Genomic DNA, 20,235 nt, shown 5'->3' with positions numbered 1-20,235 from the left:
TTGAAACGTTGTATCTTACATTGCAATCAGCGTGAAAGTCATTGGAGTGCCGCACCATTTCCATGCGCTATATATATATATATATATATATATATAGATCTTATATTGTATTAGATTAGATTATATTATATATCACAGCGCGGTCCTAGACCGGAGGTATATATTAGAATACTCGTACAATATATTTAAACTTTTTGTTAACTAACGCTGTCTGTATAAAGACATGTAGAATGCTCAAGTGTTTGTAAAGTCACATTGCTGTATACAGGCACACGGTCGCAGACGCTCTCCTGGTTCGCATGGCTGCTACGAAGGGAGGAGGTAAGCGAATCGCGTTCATGATCGCAGTCAAGGGAGACGGACTGCAACGCTGGTGTGGACACTGTCACCAAGCAGGGACCCCACTATATCCGCCAGGGCATAGGAGTACAGGTCGGGTATACTAACGCCCCTATTGATAAAGCTCCGTAGTACCAACGGTGAGGTCCAGCATAGGGCAGCTAGCGCTTCACCTGTAGCTCCTCCCCCATCTTCAGAGATTTGTAGGATCTGCTTAATAGCAGCCACTAGGGCAGGGACATCAACTTGTGAGGGAGAATCCTCATCAGTAACACAGTATTCAGTGTCTGACAGGACCGTATGCTCCCCCTCCTCTTCGGATGAAACATCAGAGAGGTTAGTGGATTGTTAGGAGAAAGCAGCCCGCTTAGAGGCCCCAGGACACGTTAGTGACCTGGAGTAGATTTCTGTCTAACCAAACACTGATTTAACTGCTGCAGTTGGCTAGACAAATTTTCTGCCCAAGGCAAATTTACCATAGGGACAACTTGTGGTTGCAGTGGCACCAGAGGTCCCATAGGGGGGGGGGCTAAACGGTCTACCAGAGTCCCCAGGGGGCTAGTGAACATAGCCCAGGGTGGCTCCATTGTAGTCACAGGATCTGCAGGCTGACTGGGAGGTGTATGACATTTAGTACACAGACCATAACACAATACTTCCCCCTCAGGTAAACCTCTGGAGCCTAACTTGCAAATTACAGGAGCTCACAGAGCTTTACTGCCCTTATTGTTAGACATTGTAATAAAGCAACAATCAGGCTAATAGTACGATGAAGCCAGAGTACACAACCTGCGGACAAAGTACACAACCTGGGGGGGGGGATAAAATAAAAAGTACAAAAACTTGTGAACCAAATCCCGACTGTACGTGACTGAAACGCAGTAAAATATCCATATAACGATAAGTACTGTGTACACTATATTAGAGGACCCTGACGCACCTAGTCCCTTCGAGTATAGAATATAGTGATAGATACGTTTGATGGGATCCACATGAGAGTGAAACCATACAGCAAATACAAGCATTCGCAGTCACAGGCAATTCAGAGATTATTATGAGCACAATACAACTTCACTGGACTAATTATATATAATTACAAAAATAAAAACACACACAGCGCAGTCCTAGACCCGAGGTATCTATCAGAATACTCGTACAATACATTCTGTAACAGGAACACTTTTTCTTAACTAACACTGTCTGTATGAAGACATGTAGAATACTCAAGTGTCTGTAAAGTCTCAGCTCTGTGTACAGGAAGATTTGCAGGGGAGACCAGCAGCAGCTATGCTCAGAAGATGGCGCCCAGCGTCTCACTCAGGAACTGAGGGAGAGTGTGAGGCAGCTCCAGGATGGGAAATCTGTGAGGAGATGGCGCCCTGGGCCGGGGGAGGAGCTACAAGTCAAGCGCCAGCTGCCCTATGCTGAACCTCACCATTGGTACTACGGAGCCTTATCAATAGGGGCGTTAGTATACCCGACCTGTACTCCTATGCCCTGGCGGATATAGTGGGGTCCCTGCTTGGTGACAGTGTCCACACCAGCGTTGCAGTCCGTCTCCCTTGACTGCGATCATGAACGCGATTTAATGGCGGGTCCCATCTGGGGGACCCGCTTACCTCCTCCCTTCGTAGCAGCCATGCGAACCAGGAGAGCATCTGCGACAGTGTGCCTAAGCCGGAGTGTCTACGCCGCAAGAACCCAGGAACTGAGCTACGAAAGTATGCAACGCCGCTTGGGAGGTGACGGAGACGCAGCTCTGAATGTCACCCTGACATATCAGTGCTGCGGCCCTTGAAGTCTTCTTAACTTTTTCAGGGCTGCTCAGTGCAGCCCGTCTGTTAGGTAACCTGCTGCTGCAGGCAACACTCGAAACTGAGCTCTCAGTGCCTGGAGGCGGGGTTATAGAGGAGGCCCCAATGCATCATGGGACAGTCAAAGCTTTGCCTGATGGTGCCTCTGGATTAAGATCCCACTCTACACACCGATGTTTCCCTGTGGAAACCAATGTACCCTGCTGCAGAAATCTTCTTAGCAAGATTTTTCTGGGCTGCCCAGTGCAGCCCTCCTGTTAGGTGACCTGCTTCTGCAGGCAACAACTCGAAACTGAGCTCCAGTGCCTGGAGGCGGGGTTTATAGTAGAGGCCCCAATGCATCATGGGACAGTCAAAGCTTTAGCCTGTTGGTGCCTCTGGATCCAGATACACTACACCCCCAATGTTTTCCTGTGGAAACCAATGTATCCTGCTGCAGAAAATCATGATTTTAAGGTTTGGCTGTATTGGGGATATGGATAATTGGAAGCTGCTTATTCGGTCCCAGTTTTGCTTTATTTGTAGATTACTAATCTGTTTCAAATCCATCAATGCTTAACAAGACTTGTATTTCATCCACTTTCTGACAATTTACTTCCCCAATCCCATGTAGAAAATGAAACCCCTGTACTCTAGGAAAAACTGCCAAATTATGCCACAGTATAAATGGTTTCAAGGAGGAAGTGTTAAAGCTCAAAACCTGGACTGCAATAAAACTCTTAAAAGGATTAGATGAATTGAGGGCTCTATCCCGATTGAGTTGGAAGATTGGAATTAAGGGCCATTAACTCACCAGTGAACGGTCGCTGTACACACCGGCAATGGTGAGTGAGGCATTCAGAAGGTGGTCCAGTGTTTTGGAAGCAAAGATCATGCTTCCATAATGCCTCACCATTCCATAACATGTTACCACTTCCTTTAACTATACGTGCGCTTCTTTGTGCCAATTTGCTCAACTTGTAAAGATAGAAAGAATGAAGATGATCTATGTTAAAAGGTATTAATAACAAAAACAAAAAAGGGAAATGTGGGGAGCTATCATAAGTGAAGATATGAAGAGGCAACAAGCTAAACACATGATTGGATGCTTGAAGCTTACCATGGTTACTAGTAAATGGGTGATAACAGATGTATAGCTTGTATCTAGACTGATTATTTTAGGAGGTATCTTGGGAACTTAGTATGTCCGATACTCACTGTTTAAATCCCTTGCTTCGAATCCATCTGAGGGACACTGCAACTTTGGGGTGTAGGGAATGCAATTTGAGCAATGGGTACAACTTCAACCCAACGTACATGTAACAAACTTCCTTCCCTCTCCATCCCAGCTATCTGAAACAGCCAGTACCGCATCTGCTATTGTATTGCTTTTTAGGTTGTATCAATATGTGCTCTATGCCAAGGTGAAGTCTTAGTGTCCCAATTTGATGCCTGGTATCGCCGAACTCTTGGCAGGAGTACTGTTATTTGGAGTTGTGCTATGATGGAAGCTTGGTGTTTGATGTACTCTCTGCTCATAGGAGGTGCAAAGGACTTTCAGATCAAAAGGAAAACAATCAGAACAAGCACCAGGTAGTTGGCTGAACCGAGGACGGGGGCGTGGAGTCCTACCCCACCGGTGGTCTTCTCCAGGGAACAATGCAAGGGGATTTGGGTTTCGCTGCACCCAGTAGGTCGGTTGTGGCCCCCTGACTGGGTCACCAGGGCTGGACCGGAATTGGAAATGCTGAAGATAATTATACAACACAGAACTGGAGTGCTGACAGTTCGGGCTGGAACCGGGATGATGACACTTCTGGATAAGATCCGGGCTGGAGTGCAATGGGACCAGACTTGGAACCAGACTGGAATGCAATGATATCGGACTTGGGACCAGACTGGAATGCAATGGAACCGGACTTGGGACCGGACTGGAATGCAATGCAACCGAAGATATCACGTGCAGAGGCAATACCTAGAAACACTAAGGAGCGCATCTACAAGGATTTCACAATGAGCTGTGTGAAATATGGAACTAGCAAGCTGAGACCTATGAAGCAGGACACTTTATAGCCCTGGGCTGATTTGGATTGGTTGGAGGGATCAGCTGAATCTGAGCCTGGCCGGGATTGGACTGGACCTGGTCACCTGACCAGATGCTAGATGGTGCTGCACATACTGCCGGTCTCGCAGAAACCGCATTACAAGGGATGCTACAGCCACACTCTGCGCACCATGTTCCGCAGCCTTCATCAATCCTGGAAGCAACAATGGGACCACACACTGCCGGAGTGAGTGTACCCACATCAAGGGCCGGATGGGTAAAAAGCAGGGATTACCCCTGTGAGCCACCAGTGGCATGACACTGTAAAATGTTGGCATTCTGCAGAAGAGTTCCTGCTGCATGGGGAAAAGAGCAATTTTAGTGCATTTTATTTCAGGAAAACACACTCCCACATCAGTCACTGATTGGTGCTGAATAAAGATTAAAAAACAAAGCAGAACAAAAAAATCATCATACACCAGCTATACATGCTTATTTTATAGACCTGTGCTTTTTTTCTGCCACTTTCATGTTTGTCTCAGCCATATATATCTTTACCCATATCAACATCCGCTAATCCCTTCCCTTCTGCCCCACTAATTCATTACTTCCGCTTTCCACAAAGCCTTTTGATCATCAGTCAGCCATTTGTAGGTTTATATTCTGTTACAGTTAACACAGGATACCATGGGTGATAAAAGGGGAAGTGTAACAGTTGTGAAAACAAAAAAGGTACAATGTTGCAAATATAGTATTTGTAGTGTTGTTTAAGCAATGGAATAGCAAAGATTAGAAAAACTGTAGTTAGCTCTGGATGCAATTTCGCCTTTAAAGTAGTTCTTCCACTTACACAATGTGAAGATCATTAAGGAGACACTTTGCAAATAAATAGATTTTTCACCAGTGCACCCACCATGCATCAGGGAGCAGGCCTACACTAACCCAAAACTAAAGTGCACCTAGATTTGCAGTGAGGTGGAAAAATCTGATGAGACAAAACGGTCACATCAAAGTCCAACTCCTTCCACTTTAGAACAATAAACAATTCCAATGTCTCCCAGAAATACTGTTTGGTGGGACACAGAGGTTGTTTTTATTACATGTGAGTGTATTCTGTCAAACCGTGATACAGATGGCCATCGAAGGATGTACAATCAATTGAATGAACCCATTCAGTGTTGTGCATGAACAGACCTCAGCCGTTGCATCAGACTGCCTATGGTTTCACAGCATCGTACACCGGCATTGGTGCAGCGCCATCAGTAGCAACACACTTGCCACTGGTCATAGGCCATCGATGGTTAGACCCATCGATGGTCGATGGCTATCCCTTGACTGAAGTTCTCTCAGCTCTGAAGAATGATATATTTTTATCCCATTAATATAACTTTACGAGGTATGGCTATAAAATAACGAGGCCATACTTGTAAAAAATAAACCATACTGCATGAGTTAAAAGAGAACACTGACCTTGGATAGCCCAAAAAACTGTTTTGCAAGTGTCACCACACTCGCACAGATAGTTTGCTGTCACACAGCGTTTCGAAGGGATGGTCTTCAGTTTGCCGGTAGCCGGGCTCCCGACGACCAGCATACCGGTGCCGGAATACCGACGGCCGGCATACAGACAGCTTTTCTATCTACTGGGGGTCCACAACCCCCCTGGAAGGAGAATAAATAGCGTGGCGCGCATAGCTCGCCACCATGCCCGCTAGGGGTTCATTTGCACTCACCCAGCTGTCGGGATTCTGGCGCCGGTATGCTGGCACTGGGAGCCCGACCGCCGGCATAACATACTACACTTCGTTCGAAGAAGTTGTGTTTTTCCCATGTTGAATAACATGTTAAATAAAAATTTGTAGCCAAATTGAACAAAACCTCTAACCGAGGCTTATAGGGTTCAGATTGTATGTCGCAATCATGTGTGTTTAAATAGCACAAAAGATTTAATGACAGTCGTAAGGATGTTCAAGATGAACGTCCTGGAAGGCCTTGCACATTAAAAAAATAAATACGAAATAAAAATGTGGGGACAAAAATTGTTTGAAGGGACTGTTGACTCCAAATGATAGCAGAAATGGTAAACATCGACAAAGAAACTGTAATAAAGTGTTGCATCAATTTCCAACTGCCTAGAAGAAAAATTGAAAGCTAATTTGTACAGACATTTTAGAACAAATTCAAGCAGATTTGCATTTTTAGATAAAGTAATTACCTGTGATGAAACATGGATCTTACAGTTCAATCCAGAGACAAAACACCAGTCCATGCACTGGAAAACATCATGACCATGAATGAAGAAAGCACATCAAAGCAAATCCAAATTCAAAGTCATGTTAATTGTTTTCTTTGATATCAAGGGTGTTATTTGGGCAGACTGGGAAAGCACAACAGTGAATCAACAGTACTACAAAAAATGTTCTAGAAACTTTGCGGGAAAATAACAGAAAAAGAAGCCAGAGTTGTGGAAAAATTAAAATGGTTCATCCTCCATCAAGACAACGCACCAGCCCACACAGCTCTCTTTGTGAATCAGTTTTTGGCCAAGAAACAAATTGCAGTACTAGAACAGCCTCTTTACTCGCCAGACTTCACACCATGTGACTTTCTTTATCCTAAAGTCATATCTGTACTCAAGGTAACCCGTTTTGCATCAGTAATACCCAGGGCCGGACTGGGACTAAAAATAGGCCCTGGCATTTTTGAAGCACACAGGCCCACCTCGGTGACTCCTCCCCTTACTATTCCCGACTACTCCTACTTCTTAGTCTATGTGCTCTTACAAATATAATTAATATTATAACACATACGAGTGTACATCATTCTCTATTAAAATATACAGAACCAGTAGTTGAAGTGGAAATTTTGAAGTGGGGGTATGGAACAGTGAAGGATGTAACTAAGCGCACCGAAGGCGTGCGCGCTCCGGAAAAGGGGGCATGGTCACTCGAAAGGGGGAGTGTCCTTCAGTGTAGTTTACCACACCATATACCCCTTATACACATTATGCACCACAATAGTAGGACCCCTTATACTATCTAGTAATGGTGCCTTTTTCACATTATACCACAGTATGAGCCAAAATTCACAATATACCACATGGTATGAGCCGAAATTCACATTATAGCACACGGAATGAGCCGAAATTCACATTATAGCACTCGGTATGAGCTGAAATTAACATTGTAGCACACGGTATGAGCCGAAATTAACATTACAGCACACGGAATGAGCCAAAAGTCACATTATAGCATACGGTATGAGCCGAAATTCACATTCTAGCAGAAGTGACATATTATGAGAAATTCTAGCCTAATATACATTGTTCACTTCATATAGCAGAAATGTGGTTTGCAGGTATTAGTACTAATTATTAGAGATGTGCACCGGAAATTTTCCGGGTTTTGTGTTTTGGTTTTGGATTCGGTTCTGCGGCCGTGTTTTGGATTCGGACGCGTTTTGGCAAAACCTCCCTGAAAATTTTTGTCGGATTCGGGTGTGTTTTGGATTCGGGTGTTTTTTTTACAAAAAAAACTCAAAACCAGCTTAAATCATAGAATTTGGGGGTAATTTTGATCCCATAGTATTATTAACCTCAACCACAATTTCCAGTCTATTCTGAACACGTCACAATATTATTTTGTGTCCTAAAATTTGCACCAAGGTCGCTGGATGACTAAGCTAAGCGACCCAAGTGGCCGGCACAACCACCTGGCCCATCTAGGAGTGGCACTGCAGTGTCAGACAGGATGGCACTTAAAAAATTAGCCCCAAACATCACATGATGCAAAGATAAAAAATAAAATAAAATAAAAAAGAGGTGCAAGATGGAATTGTCCTTATGTTGTATAAACAGGACATGCACACTTTAACAAACCCATCATTTCAGCGACAGGGTCTGCCACACGACTGTGGCTGAAATGACTGGTTGGTTTGGGCCCCCACCAAAAAAGAAGCAATCAATCTCTCCTTGCACAAACTGGCTCTACAGAGGCAAGATGTCCACCTCCTCCTCATCCTCCGATTCATCACCGTTTTCACTGTGTACATCCCCCTCCTCAGAGTATTAATTCGTCCCCACTGGAATCCACCATCTCAGGTCCCTGTGTACTTTCTGGAGGCAATTGCTGGTGAATGTCTCCACGGAGGAATTGATTATAATTAATTTTGATGATCATCTTCCCCACATTTTGTGGAAGTAACCTCGTACGCTGATCGCTGACAAGGTTACCGGCTGCACTAAACACTCTTTCGGAGTACACACTAGAGGGGGGGCAACTTAGGTAAAATAAAGCCAGTTTGTGCAAGGGCCTCCAAATTGCCTCTTTTTCCTGCCAGTATACGTACGGACTGTCTGACGTGCCTACTTGGATGCTGTCACTCAAATAATCCTCCACCATTCTTTCAATGGTGACAGAATCATATGCAGTGACAGCAGACCACATGTCAGTAATCGTTGGCAGGTCCTTCAGTCCGGACCAGATGTCAGCACTTGCTCCTTACTGCCCTGCATCACCGCCAGCGGGTGGTTTTGGAAATCTGATCCTTTTCCTGGCAGCTCCAGTGGCGGCAGAAAATAAAGGAGGAGCTGTTGGCTGGTCACGTTCCGCTTGACTTGACAAGTGTCTCACCAGCAGGTCTTTGAACATCTGCAGACTTGTGTCTGCCGGAAAGAGAGATACAACGTAGGCTTTAAACCTAGGATCGAGCACGGTGGCCAAAATGTAGTGCTCTGATTTCAACAGATTGACCATCCGTGAATCCTGGTTAAGCGAATGAAGGGCTCCATCCACAAGTCCCACATGCCTAGCGGAATCGCTCCGTTTTAGCTCCTCCTTCAATCTCTCCTGCTGATTCTGCAAAAGCCTGATGAGGGGAATGACCCGACTCAGGCTGGCAGTGTCTGAACTGACTTCACGTGTGGCAAGTTCAAAGGGTTGCAGAACCTTGCACAATGTTGAAATCATTCTCCACTGCGCTTGAGTCAGGTGCATTCCCCCTCCTTTGCCTATATCGTAGGCAGATGTATAGGCTTGAATGGCCTTTTGCTGCTCCTCCATCCTCTGAAGCATATAGAGGGGTTGAATTCCACCTCGTTACCACCTCTTGCTTCAGCTGATGGCGGGGCAGGTTTAGGAGTGTTTGCTGCTACTCCAGTCTTCAGCACGCGGTGGCTGAATGCCGAAAGTGGCCCGCAATTCTTCTGGCCACCGATAGCATCTCTTGCACGCCCCTGTCGTTTTTAAATAATTCTGCACCACCAAATTCAATGTATGTGCAAAACATGGGACGTGCTGGAATTTACCCAATTGTAATGCACGCACAATATTATTGCCGATGTCCGATGTCACAAATCCCCAGGAGAGTCCAATTGGTGTAAGCCAATCTGCGATGATGTTCCTCAGTTTCCGTAAGAGGTTGTCAGCTGTGTGCCTCTTATAGAAAGCGGTGATACCTAGCATAGCCTGCCTAGGAACGAGTTGGCGTTTGCGAGATGCTGCTACTGGTGCCGCCGCTGCTGTTCTTGCTGCGGGAGGCAATACATCTACCCAGTGGGCTGTCACAGTCATATAGTCCTGAGTCTGCCCTGCTCCACTTGTCCACATGTCCGTGGTTAAGTGGACATTGGGTACAACTGCATTTTTTAGGACACTGGTGAGTCTTTTTCTGACGTCTGTGTACATTCTCGGTATCGCCTGCCTAGAGAAGTGGAACCTAGATGGGATTTGGTACCGGGGACACACTACCTCAAGAAATTCTCTAATTGCCTGTGAACTAACGGCGGATACCGGACGCACGTCTAACACCAACACAGCTGCCAAGGCCTGAGTTATCCGCTTTGCAACAGGATGACTGCTGTGATATTTCATCTTCCTCGCAAAGGACTGTTGGACAGTCAATTGCTTACTGGAAGTAGTACAAGTGGTCTTCCGACTTCCCCTCTGGGATGACGATCGACTCCCAGCAGCAACAACAGCAGCGCCAGCAGCAGTAGGCGTTACACTCAAGGATCCATCAGAGGAATCCCAGTCAGGAGAGGACTCGTCAGACTTGCCAGTGACATGGCCTGCAGGACTATTTGCGTTCCTGTCTAAGGGGAAAATTGACATTGAGGGAGTTGGTGGTGTGGTTTGCAGGAGCTTGGGTACAAGAGGAAGAAGGGATTTAGTGGTCAGTGGACTGCTTCCGCTGTAACCCAAAGTTTTTGAACCTGTCAATGACTTCTGATAAATGCGCTCCAGGTGACGTTTAAGGGAGGATGATCCTAGGTGGTTAACGTCCTTACCCCTACTTATTACAGCGTGACAAAGGCAACACATGGCTTGACACCTGTTGTCTGCATTTCTGTTAAAATAATTCCACACCGAAGAGGTGATTTTTTTTGTAATTTGACCAGGCATGTCAATGACCATATTCATCCCACGGACAAAAGGTGTCTCCCCGGGTGCCTGACTTAAACAAACCGCCTCACCATCAGATTCCTCCTTGTCAATTTCCTCCTCAGCGCCAGCAACACCCATATCCTCATCCTGATGTACTTCAACAGTGACATCTTCAATTTCAATATCAGGAACTGGACTGTGGGTGCTCCTTTCAGCACTTGCAGGGGGCGTGCAAATGGCAGAAGGCGCCACCTCTCCCCGTCCAGTGTTGGGAAGGTCAGGCATCGCAACCGACACAATTGGACTCTCCTTGGGGATTTGTGATTTAGAAGAACGCACAGTTCTTTGCTGTGCTTTTGCCAGCTTAAGTCTTTTCATATTTCCAGCGGGAGGAGGAGTGCTTCCATCCTCATGTGAAGCTGAACCACTAGCCATGAACATAGGCCAGGGCCTCAGCCGTTCCTTGCCACTCCGTGTCGTAAATGGCATATTGGCAAGTTTACGCTTCTCCTCAGACGCTTTTAATTTAGATTTTTGGGTCATTTTACTGAACTTTTGTTTTTTGGATTTTACATGCTCTCTACTATGACATTGGGCATCGGCCTTGGCAGAAGACGTTTATGGCATTTCATCGTCTCGGCCATGACTAGTGGCAGCAGCTTCAGCACGAAGTGGATCTTGATCTTTCCCTATTTTACCCTCCACATTTTTGTTCTCCATCTTTTAATGTGTGGAATTATATGCCAGTATTATATCAACAGCAATGGCCTACTGTATCGTACTGCTATATATATATTACATATATTATCCTGACGAAAATGTTCACTTAACATTGAAACGTTGATTTTGCAACCCAGACTTGCGTCTGTTGTTTTATTTCATGCCGTGAGTGCCGCCTACATGCTGGATATATATATATATATATTCTGTAGAAGGCGGCACTCAGAGACTTTCACAAATTCTGAAACGTGCTTTTAATGTGCGTCAACGTTTCGGGAGACGTACTCCCTTCCTCAGGACACAGCAAACAAGTGAAAATACAGTGCAAACACAACATTTAAATAACTTACCATCCCCTAGCCCGCCAACCTCCGTCGCGACCAGCGGCGTCCCGTTCCACGGCGCCCGCACTTCCGGGTTCGACAACTTCCACCCCTTTGGAGTGACGTCATTCCATGGCCGGGCGACGCGGCCGCAGGGAGGGTGCACGCAGCGCGTCTGCGCTTGTTGCTATGGGGATACAGTGCTATGGAGACAAAACAAAACACACAGATAAACGTGATATGTAAAAAACGACCACTGGAAGTGGAAAAAGTGACGACAACTTATACAGTAGTTAAAACCCATAGTGCACCAAACATGCACTATCTTTACAGTATTGGTGCAATATCGATCATATTAAGTGCATAATAAAAACAAAAAACAAATACGGTAATCATGATAAAAACATTGTGTGTCACACACCACTGACTGTTATGTTGAGCCTCTATAATAAACCCATTTTAGGGTAACCACCTATTGGGCTAATATACAAACTAACGGGCACACATACCAAAAATGACTCTCAAAAGGTCTCTATTATAGAGACTGTCAGGCGAAAATAACCTTCAAACTGGATACACTGTATAATGCCTGCTATACTACTTCACCCTTGGCACACCTGATCACTTGCTCACAGCAAGCTGCTTAGGCTCAAATATTCATTTAAGCCCCGAGGATGGATCGTATCTAACTTATGGATCCATCTCGCCTCCAATTGCAGCAGTTTTTTTGCTCGATTACCCCCCCCCCGTGATGAAATTGGCACTTGGTCCACAATTTTGTAACGAACAGAGGCAAGACTATGGCGTGCTTGCGCAACGGGTTGCTCACTGTTACCAGAAGCCAAAGCCGACTTGATCGCCGACCTGTGTTGGGCCATCCTTTCTTTAAACAAACACTGGGTCTTGCCCACGTAATACAAACTACACGGGCAAATAAGTACATATATGACAAAGGTGGAACTACATGTTAAAGGTTTTGTAATCCTTATTTTCCTTCCAGTGTGTGGATGTGGGATGGAATCACCTATCAGCATATAACTGCACGTAGTGCAGCCTAAGCACTTATAACAACCTGCTCTACGTGTCAAAAAATGTGTCGTAGGTTGAGCCACTTGAAACCCCGTGATATCATTATTAACCACAATATCTTTGATGTTTGCACTACGGGTGTAGCATGGCATAACTCTACTGTTTTTTAGACTTTGAAAATTAGGGTCAGTGGTTAACATAGGCCACATCTGCTTCACTTTTTTGTTGGTCCTTCTACTGGTGGAATTAAATTGATTTACCCAAGCAATCTTGTTAGATGGGGTCACAGGCTCCTTCACCTGCAGCAACTCCTGTCTATTTTTAGATTTCGCCTTAACACATGCCTGCTTCAGTAACCCCAAAGGGTAACCCCTTTGTACAAATCTCTTAGTCATCTCTTCTAATTGAACCTCCAGATCCTCAGGGGCGCTAGTAATTCTGCACACCCTGAGGTACTAGGAATACGGAAGGCCATGTATTAAAGCTGGAGGGTGAAAGCTATCATATCGAAGGAGTGTGTTACGGTCCGTTGGTTTGGAATATACCGTTGTACACAACTGTCCTCCTCACACCAGGATTTTAATGTCTAGAAAAAAAATTTCAGACATGTGGGTGGATAAGGTAAATTTTACTGGGCTACAGGAATTATTATGTCCCTCAACTAGCTTGACCAAGGCCTCTAGGTCCCCGGTCCACAGCAGCAAGAGATAGTCTATATACCGTGTATATAGTTTGATGGATTTAGCAATCTCTGTGTCCTTGAAGAACACTTGTCTCTCCACCTCCCACATGTATGCATTAGCTAGCGATGGGGCCACCGCCGACCCCATCGCACAGCCGGTCTTTTGTAGGAAATACCTACCATTAAACAAAAACTAATTGTGGCTCAAGGTGTATTCCAATAAGATGATAAATAAATCCACATCGGGGCCCTCGTAAAGGGGATTATTTGTAATGAGGTGTCTCACAGCTGCTAGCCCCGCTCGATGTGGTATGCAGGTATATAAGCTAGCCACATCGAGCGTTGCCAACACCGTGTCTGTCTGGACAGGTCCTAACTGTGCCAGCTGTCTCAATAGTGAACTGGAATCTTTCAGATGTGAAAAAGTGGGTAAATCAATTTAATACCACCAGTAGAAGGACCAACAAAAAAGTGAAGCAGATGTGGCCTATGTTAACCACTGACCCTAATTTTCAAAGTCTAAAAAACAGTAGTTATGCCATGCTAGAACCGTAGTGCAAACATCAAAGATATTGTGGTTAAAAATGATATCACGGGGTTTCAAGTGGCTCAACCTACGACACATTTTTTGACACGTAGAGCAGGTTGTTATAAGTGCTTAGGCTGCACTACGTGCAGTTATATGCTGATAGGTGATTCCATCCCACATCCACAAACTGGAAGGAAAATAAGGATTACAAAACCTTTAACATGTAGTACCACCTTTGTCATATATGAACTTATTTGCCCGTGTAGTTTGTATTACGTGGGCAAGACCCAGTGTTTGTTTAAAGAAAGGATGGCCCAACACAGGTCGGCGATCAGGTCGGCTTTGGCTTCTGGTAACAGTGAGCAACCCGTGGCGCGACACTTTGCGCTAGCACGCCACAGTCTTGCCTCTGTTCGTTACAAAATTGTGGACCAAGTGCCAATTTCATCACGGGGGGGGTAATCGAGCAAAAAAACTGCTGCAATTGGAGGCGAGATGGATCCATAAGTTAGACACGATCCATCCTCGGGGCTTAAATGAATATTTGAGCCTAAGCAGCTTGCTGTGAACAAGTGATCAGGTGTGCCAAGGGTGAAGTAGTATAGCAGGCATTATACAGTGTATCCAGTTTGAAGGTTATTTTCGCCTGACAGTCTCTATAATAGAGACCTTTTGAGAGTAATTTTTGGTATGTGTGCCCGTTAGTTTGTATATTAGCCCAATAGGTGGTTACCCTAAAATGGGTTTATTATAGAGGCTGAACATAACAGTCAGTGGTGTGTGACACAATGTTTTTATCATGATTACCGTATTTGTTTTTTGTTTTTATTATGCACTTAATATGATCGATATTGCACCAATACTGTAAAGATAGTGCATGTTTGGTGCACTATGGGTTTTAACTACTGTATAAGTTGTCGTCACTTTTTTCACTTCCAGTGGTCGTTTTTTACATATCACGTTTATCTGTGTTTTGTTTTGTTTTGTCTCCATAGCACTGTATCCCCACAGCAACAAGCGCAGACGCGCTGCGTGCACCCTCCCTGCGGCCGCGTCGCCAGGCCACGGAATGAAGTCACTCCGGAGGGGCGGAAGTTGTCGAACCCGGAAGTGCGGGCGCCGTGGAACGGGACGCCGCTGGTCGCGATGGAGGTTGGCGGGCTAGGGGATGGTAAGTTATTTAAATGTTGTGTTTGCACTGTATTTTCACTTGTTTGCTGTGTCCTGAGGAAGGGAGTACGTCTCCCGAAACGTTGACGCACATTAAAAGCACGTTTCAGAATTTGTGAAAGTCTCCGAGTGCCGCCTTCTACAGACTATATATTGAGCGCTTGCCGCTTAAGGAGGGCACCAGAGCAAATACCGTGGGATTGAGGAGTGCCAGACCCAGAAACGGTGGTATATATATATATATATATATATATATATATATATATATACACACACATATATATACATACATACATACATACATACATACAGTACAAGGTTATCCACCTAGTGGAACAGATAGCACTCTCCAGACTTTATCTCAATTAATCAGCAAAGAGAATTTAATAAAAGGTAATCTCACAGTTCCAGTTTAAAGTCCAATTCCGACGTTTCGGTCCACACCAGGACCTTTGTCAAGGAGTTACAGCATGGTTACAGCAGACATCAGCACAGCACGGTCAGCATAAATGGGAACTGTCCATATGATCCGGCTCTCCATTGAAGGGTTTGCTGCACCGGGTGCCTCCGTGATGAATCACATATACAGCCAAACGACGTGGCACTCCTGGTGACTTATGTAACAAAACTCGCAGGTAGGCAATGTAGATAACAACGTTTCAATGAGGAAAATGCCTAAATAAATTTGGCATTGAAACGTTGTTATCTACATTGCCTACCTGCGAATTTTGTTACATAAGTCACCAGGAGTGCCACGTCGTTTGGCTGTTTATATATATATATATATATATATATTACTCCAAAAGAAAACGGCACTGGACGCAATGAATACAGAATTGAAGTATTGTCACGGTCTACGTCTCTGTATAGCTCGCGGTTTGTCCAAACCATCAACGCCTGCTAGCCACCTTTGTTGTCGTCATAATCCTGGTCTACCGTCATCTTTTTATTACGCTTGAACTTAAGTAAGTCCCGCCTATATTGGTCACACTGGGTCTCCAGTTTGTAAACCCAATCTTGGGATTTATCAGATTCAAGCACCTTCATATTCTCCCTTTCAAAGGTCGCAATCTTCTGTCGTGTGAGCTGTAATTCCCTATTGGCCTCCTCGATCACCAGGATCATTAAATCGAAGGCACATCTATTGAGGATTCCGATCCACTTTCTGACAAATTCTGGGCTGTGACGCCCAATGGTCGGCACATTGCGGATACGGAACCCTCTGGGAATTTTGTGCTCTCTGTAGTATTCGGTGAGAGATATACCATGTAACAAGAAGTCTATTTCCCTGCGTTTGAATTTCATTAGCTGGAACAGACAATCTTCAGCTTTCATTGCTGTGTCCATGACAGGCAAAACTTCCTTGGACAAAATGTTCTCAATCTGTTCCTGAGTAAAGCTAAACGTCTCACCAGGGGTCATTGTGCCCATGATATTACACCCTGGGACGTCCTGGGTCACAGTTGCAATCTGCTCCATGATCCTATGCACAAACAAACACCTCAGTGCAGTGCAGTGTAATGGTGAGTGTCCCAGTCCGAATAGGTTTAAATAAAAGTCAAAGGTAGTAGGTGCCTTACAACTGGTGCCTGGAATGACACAACAAATACTTGCAATTTAGTCGGCACTCAATAGGTTAAACAACCACAACTAGCCTCCGTGCAGCGTTACAAATGTCAGATGCAGTACTCCAAAAGAAAACGGCACTGGACGCAATGAATACAGAATTGAAGTGTATTGTAAAACGACAGCTGTTTCAGGGCAGCAGCCCTTTCCTCAAGCAGACAACACCACCAAATATTGGACAAGACACACATAAAACACTTACCCCACCTAAATACCCGCTGAAGTGCTCCCTGCCGTCGCCTCTCCACGCGTCCCGGCTTCCGGAAGTGAAGCCGCCGGGTCACTTCCGGTCAGCGCGTCACTGGTTGCCATGGCGAGCTGATGTTTGCGGCTCACCTCGTCACCGCTGCGCTTCAAAGGAGGCCGACCAAGCTTCCTCCATAGCCTGGGAACTTGCGACCGGAGGGGGAGGGCGGTGATCTAATGCACGTTCAGTCTGAAAAACAATGACAAATAACAAATAACCAATATTGTACATAGGAATTGCAGAGCGGATGGAGAAAATAACATTAATGTACGAATAGGGTCACAAGGAAAAAAATAAGAATTTACTTACCGATAATTCTATTTCTCATAGTCCGTAGTGGATGCTGGGGACTCCGTAAGGACCATGGGGAATAGCGGCTCCGCAGGAGACTGGGCACAAAAGTAAAGCTTTAGAACTACCTGGTGTGCACTGGCTCCTCCCCCCATGACCCTCCTCCAAGCCTCAGTTAGGATACTGTGCCCGGACGAGCGTACACAATAAGGAAGGATTTTTGAATCCCGGGTAAGACTCATACCAGCCACACCAATCACACCATATAACTTGTGATCTAAACCCAGTTAACAGCATGATAACAGAGGAGCCTCTAGAAAAGATGGCTCACTACAGCAATAACCCGATTTTTTTGGTAACAATAACTATGTACCAGTATTGCAGACAATCCGCACTTGGGATGGGCGCCCAGCATCCACTACGGACTATGAGAAATAGAATTATCGGTAAGTAAATTCTTATTTTCTCTGACATCCTAGTGGATGCTGGGGACTCCGTAAGGACCATGGGGATTATACCAAAGCTCCCAAACGGGCGGGAGAGTGCGGATGACTCTGCAGCACCAAATGAGAGAACTCCAGGTCCTCCTCAGCCAGGGTATCAAATTTGTAAAATTTTACAAACGTATTTGCTCCTGACCAAGTAGCTGCTCGGCAAAGTTGTAAAGCCGAGACCCCTCGGGCAGCCGCCCAAGATGAGCCCACCTTCCTTGTGGAATGGGCTTTTACAGATTTTGGCTGTGGCAGGCCTGCCACAGAATGTGCAAGCTGAATTGTACTACAAATCCAACGAGCAATAGTCTGCTTAGAAGCAGGAGCACCCAGCTTGTTGGGTGCATACAGAATAAACAACGAGTCAGATTTTCTGACTCCGGCCGTCCTGGAAACCTATATTTCCAGGGCTCTGACAACGTCTAGCAACTTGGAGTCCTCCAAGTCCCTAGTAGCCGCAGGCACCACAATAGGTTGATTCAGGTGAAACGCTGAAAACCACCTTAGGGAGACACTGAGGACAAGTCCTCAATTCCGCCCTGTCCGAACGGAAAATCAGATGAGGGCTTTTACAGGATAAAGCCGCCAATTCTGACACGCACCTGGCCCAGGCCAGGGCCAACAGCATGACCACTTTCCATGTGAGATATTTTAACTTCACATATTTAAGTGGTTCAAACCAATGTGACTTTTGGAACCCAAAAACTACTTTTAGATCCCAAGGTGCCACTGGAGGCACAAAAGGAGGCTGTATATACAGTACCCCTTTCACAAACGTCTGAACTTCAGGGACTGAAGCTAGTTCTTTTTGGAAGAAAATTGACAGGGCCGAAATTTGAACCTTAATGGACCCCCATTTCAGGCCCATAGACACTCCTGTTTGCAGGAAATGTAGGAATCGACCTAGTTGAAAATTCCTCCGTCGGGGCCTTACTGGCCTCGCACCACGCAACATATTTTCGCCAAATGCGGTGATAATGTTTTGCGGTTATATCTTTCCTGGCTTTGATCAGGATAGGAATGACTTCATCCGGAATGCCTTTCTCCTTCAGGATCCGGCGTTCAACCGCCATGCCGTCAAACGCAGCCGCGGTAAGTCTTGGAACAGACAGGGTCCTTGCTGGAGCAGGTCCCTTCTTAGAGGTAGAGGCCACGGATCCTCCGTGAGCATCTCTTGAAGTTCCGGTTACCAAGTCCTTCTTGGCCAATCCGGAGCCACGAATATAGTGCTTACTCCTCTCCATCTTATAATTCTCAGTACCTTGGGTATGAGAGGCAGAGGAGGGAACACATACACTGACTGGTACACCCACTGTGTTACCAGAGCGTCTACAGCTATTGCCTGAGGGTCCCTTGACCTGGCGCAATACTTGTCGAGTTTTATAAACATGTGGAAGACTTCTGGGTGAAGTCCCCACTCTCCCGGGTGGAGGTCGTGTCTGCTGAGGAAGTCTGCTTCCCAGTTGTCCACTCCCGGAATGAATACTGCTGACAGTGCTATCACATGATTTTCCGCCCAGCGAAGAATCCTTGCAGCTTCTGCCATTGCCCTCCTGCTTCTTGTGTCACCCTGTCTGTTTACGTGGGTGACTGCCGTGATGTTGTCCGAATGGATCAACTCCGGATGACCTTGAAGCAGAGGTCTTGCTGAGCTTAGAGCATTGTAAATGGCCCTTAGCTTCAGGATATTTATGTGAAGTGATGTCTCCAGGCTTGACCATAAGCTCTGGAAATTCCTTCCCTGTGTGACTGCTCCCCAGCCTCGCAGGCTGGCATCCGTGGTCACCAGGACCCAGTCCTGAATGTGCGGCCCTCTAGAAGATGAGCACTCTGCAACCACCACAGGAGAGACACCCTTGTGCTTGGTGCCAGGGTTATCCGCTGATGCATCTGAAGATGCGACCCGGACCATTTGTCCAGCAGGTCCCACTGGAAAGTTCTTGCGTGGAATCTGCCGAATGGGATTGCTTCGTAGGAAGCCACCATTTTTCCCAGAACCATTTCATTGATGTACTGAGACTTGGCTCGGTTATAGGAGGTTCCCGACTAGCTCGGATAACTCCCTGACTTTCTCCTCCGGGAGAAACACCTTTTTCTGGACTGTGTCCAGGATCATCCCTAGGAACAGAAGACGAGTCGTCGGAATCAGCTGCGATTTTGGAATATTGAGAATCCAATCGTGCTGCCGCAACACTACCTGAGATAGTGCTACACCGAACTCCAACTGTTCCCTGGATCTTACCCTTATCAGGGAATCGTCCAAGTAAGGGATAACTAAAATTCCCTTCCTTCGAAGGAGTATCATCATTTCGGCCATTACCTTGGTAAAGACCCAGGGTGCCGTGGACCATCCATACGGCAGCGTCTGAAACTGATAGTGACAGTTCTGTACCATAAACCTGAGGTACCCTTGGTGAGAAGGGTAAATTGGGACATGAAGGTAAGCATCCTTGATGTCCCAAGACATCATGTAGTCCCCTTCTTCCAGGTTCGCAATCACTGCTTTGAGTGACTCAATCTTGAATTTGAACCTCCGTATGTAAGTGTTCAAGATTTTAGATTTAGAAT

At 45.7% G+C, this 20,235-nt stretch overlaps 1 protein-coding gene across 8 annotated transcripts in view; it reads right to left on the bottom strand.

Moving 5' to 3' along the window:
- LIMD2 (LIM domain containing 2) overlaps positions 1-20,235 on the bottom strand; it is a 286,232-nt gene that overhangs the window by 165,277 nt on the left and 100,720 nt on the right. For 2 of the 8 annotated variants that reach the window (XM_063959528.1, XM_063959527.1), the window contains exon 3: positions 6,392-6,448. The exons of 3 other annotated variants lie outside the window; for them this stretch is intronic. In XM_063959528.1, coding sequence (XP_063815598.1) covers positions 6,392-6,448 — 57 coding nt within the window. Of the gene's footprint in view, positions 1-6,391; positions 6,449-16,840; positions 17,075-20,235 lie in introns of all 8 variants that reach the window. 3 more of the 8 variants (XM_063959532.1, XM_063959533.1, XM_063959534.1) reach the window with 2 other exon arrangements.

This window comes from Pseudophryne corroboree, chromosome 3, assembly GCF_028390025.1.
Source record: "Pseudophryne corroboree isolate aPseCor3 chromosome 3, aPseCor3.hap2, whole genome shotgun sequence".
Taxonomy (NCBI): Eukaryota; Metazoa; Chordata; class Amphibia; order Anura; family Myobatrachidae; genus Pseudophryne; species Pseudophryne corroboree.
This window is presented reverse-complemented; position numbering and strand designations above follow the sequence as displayed.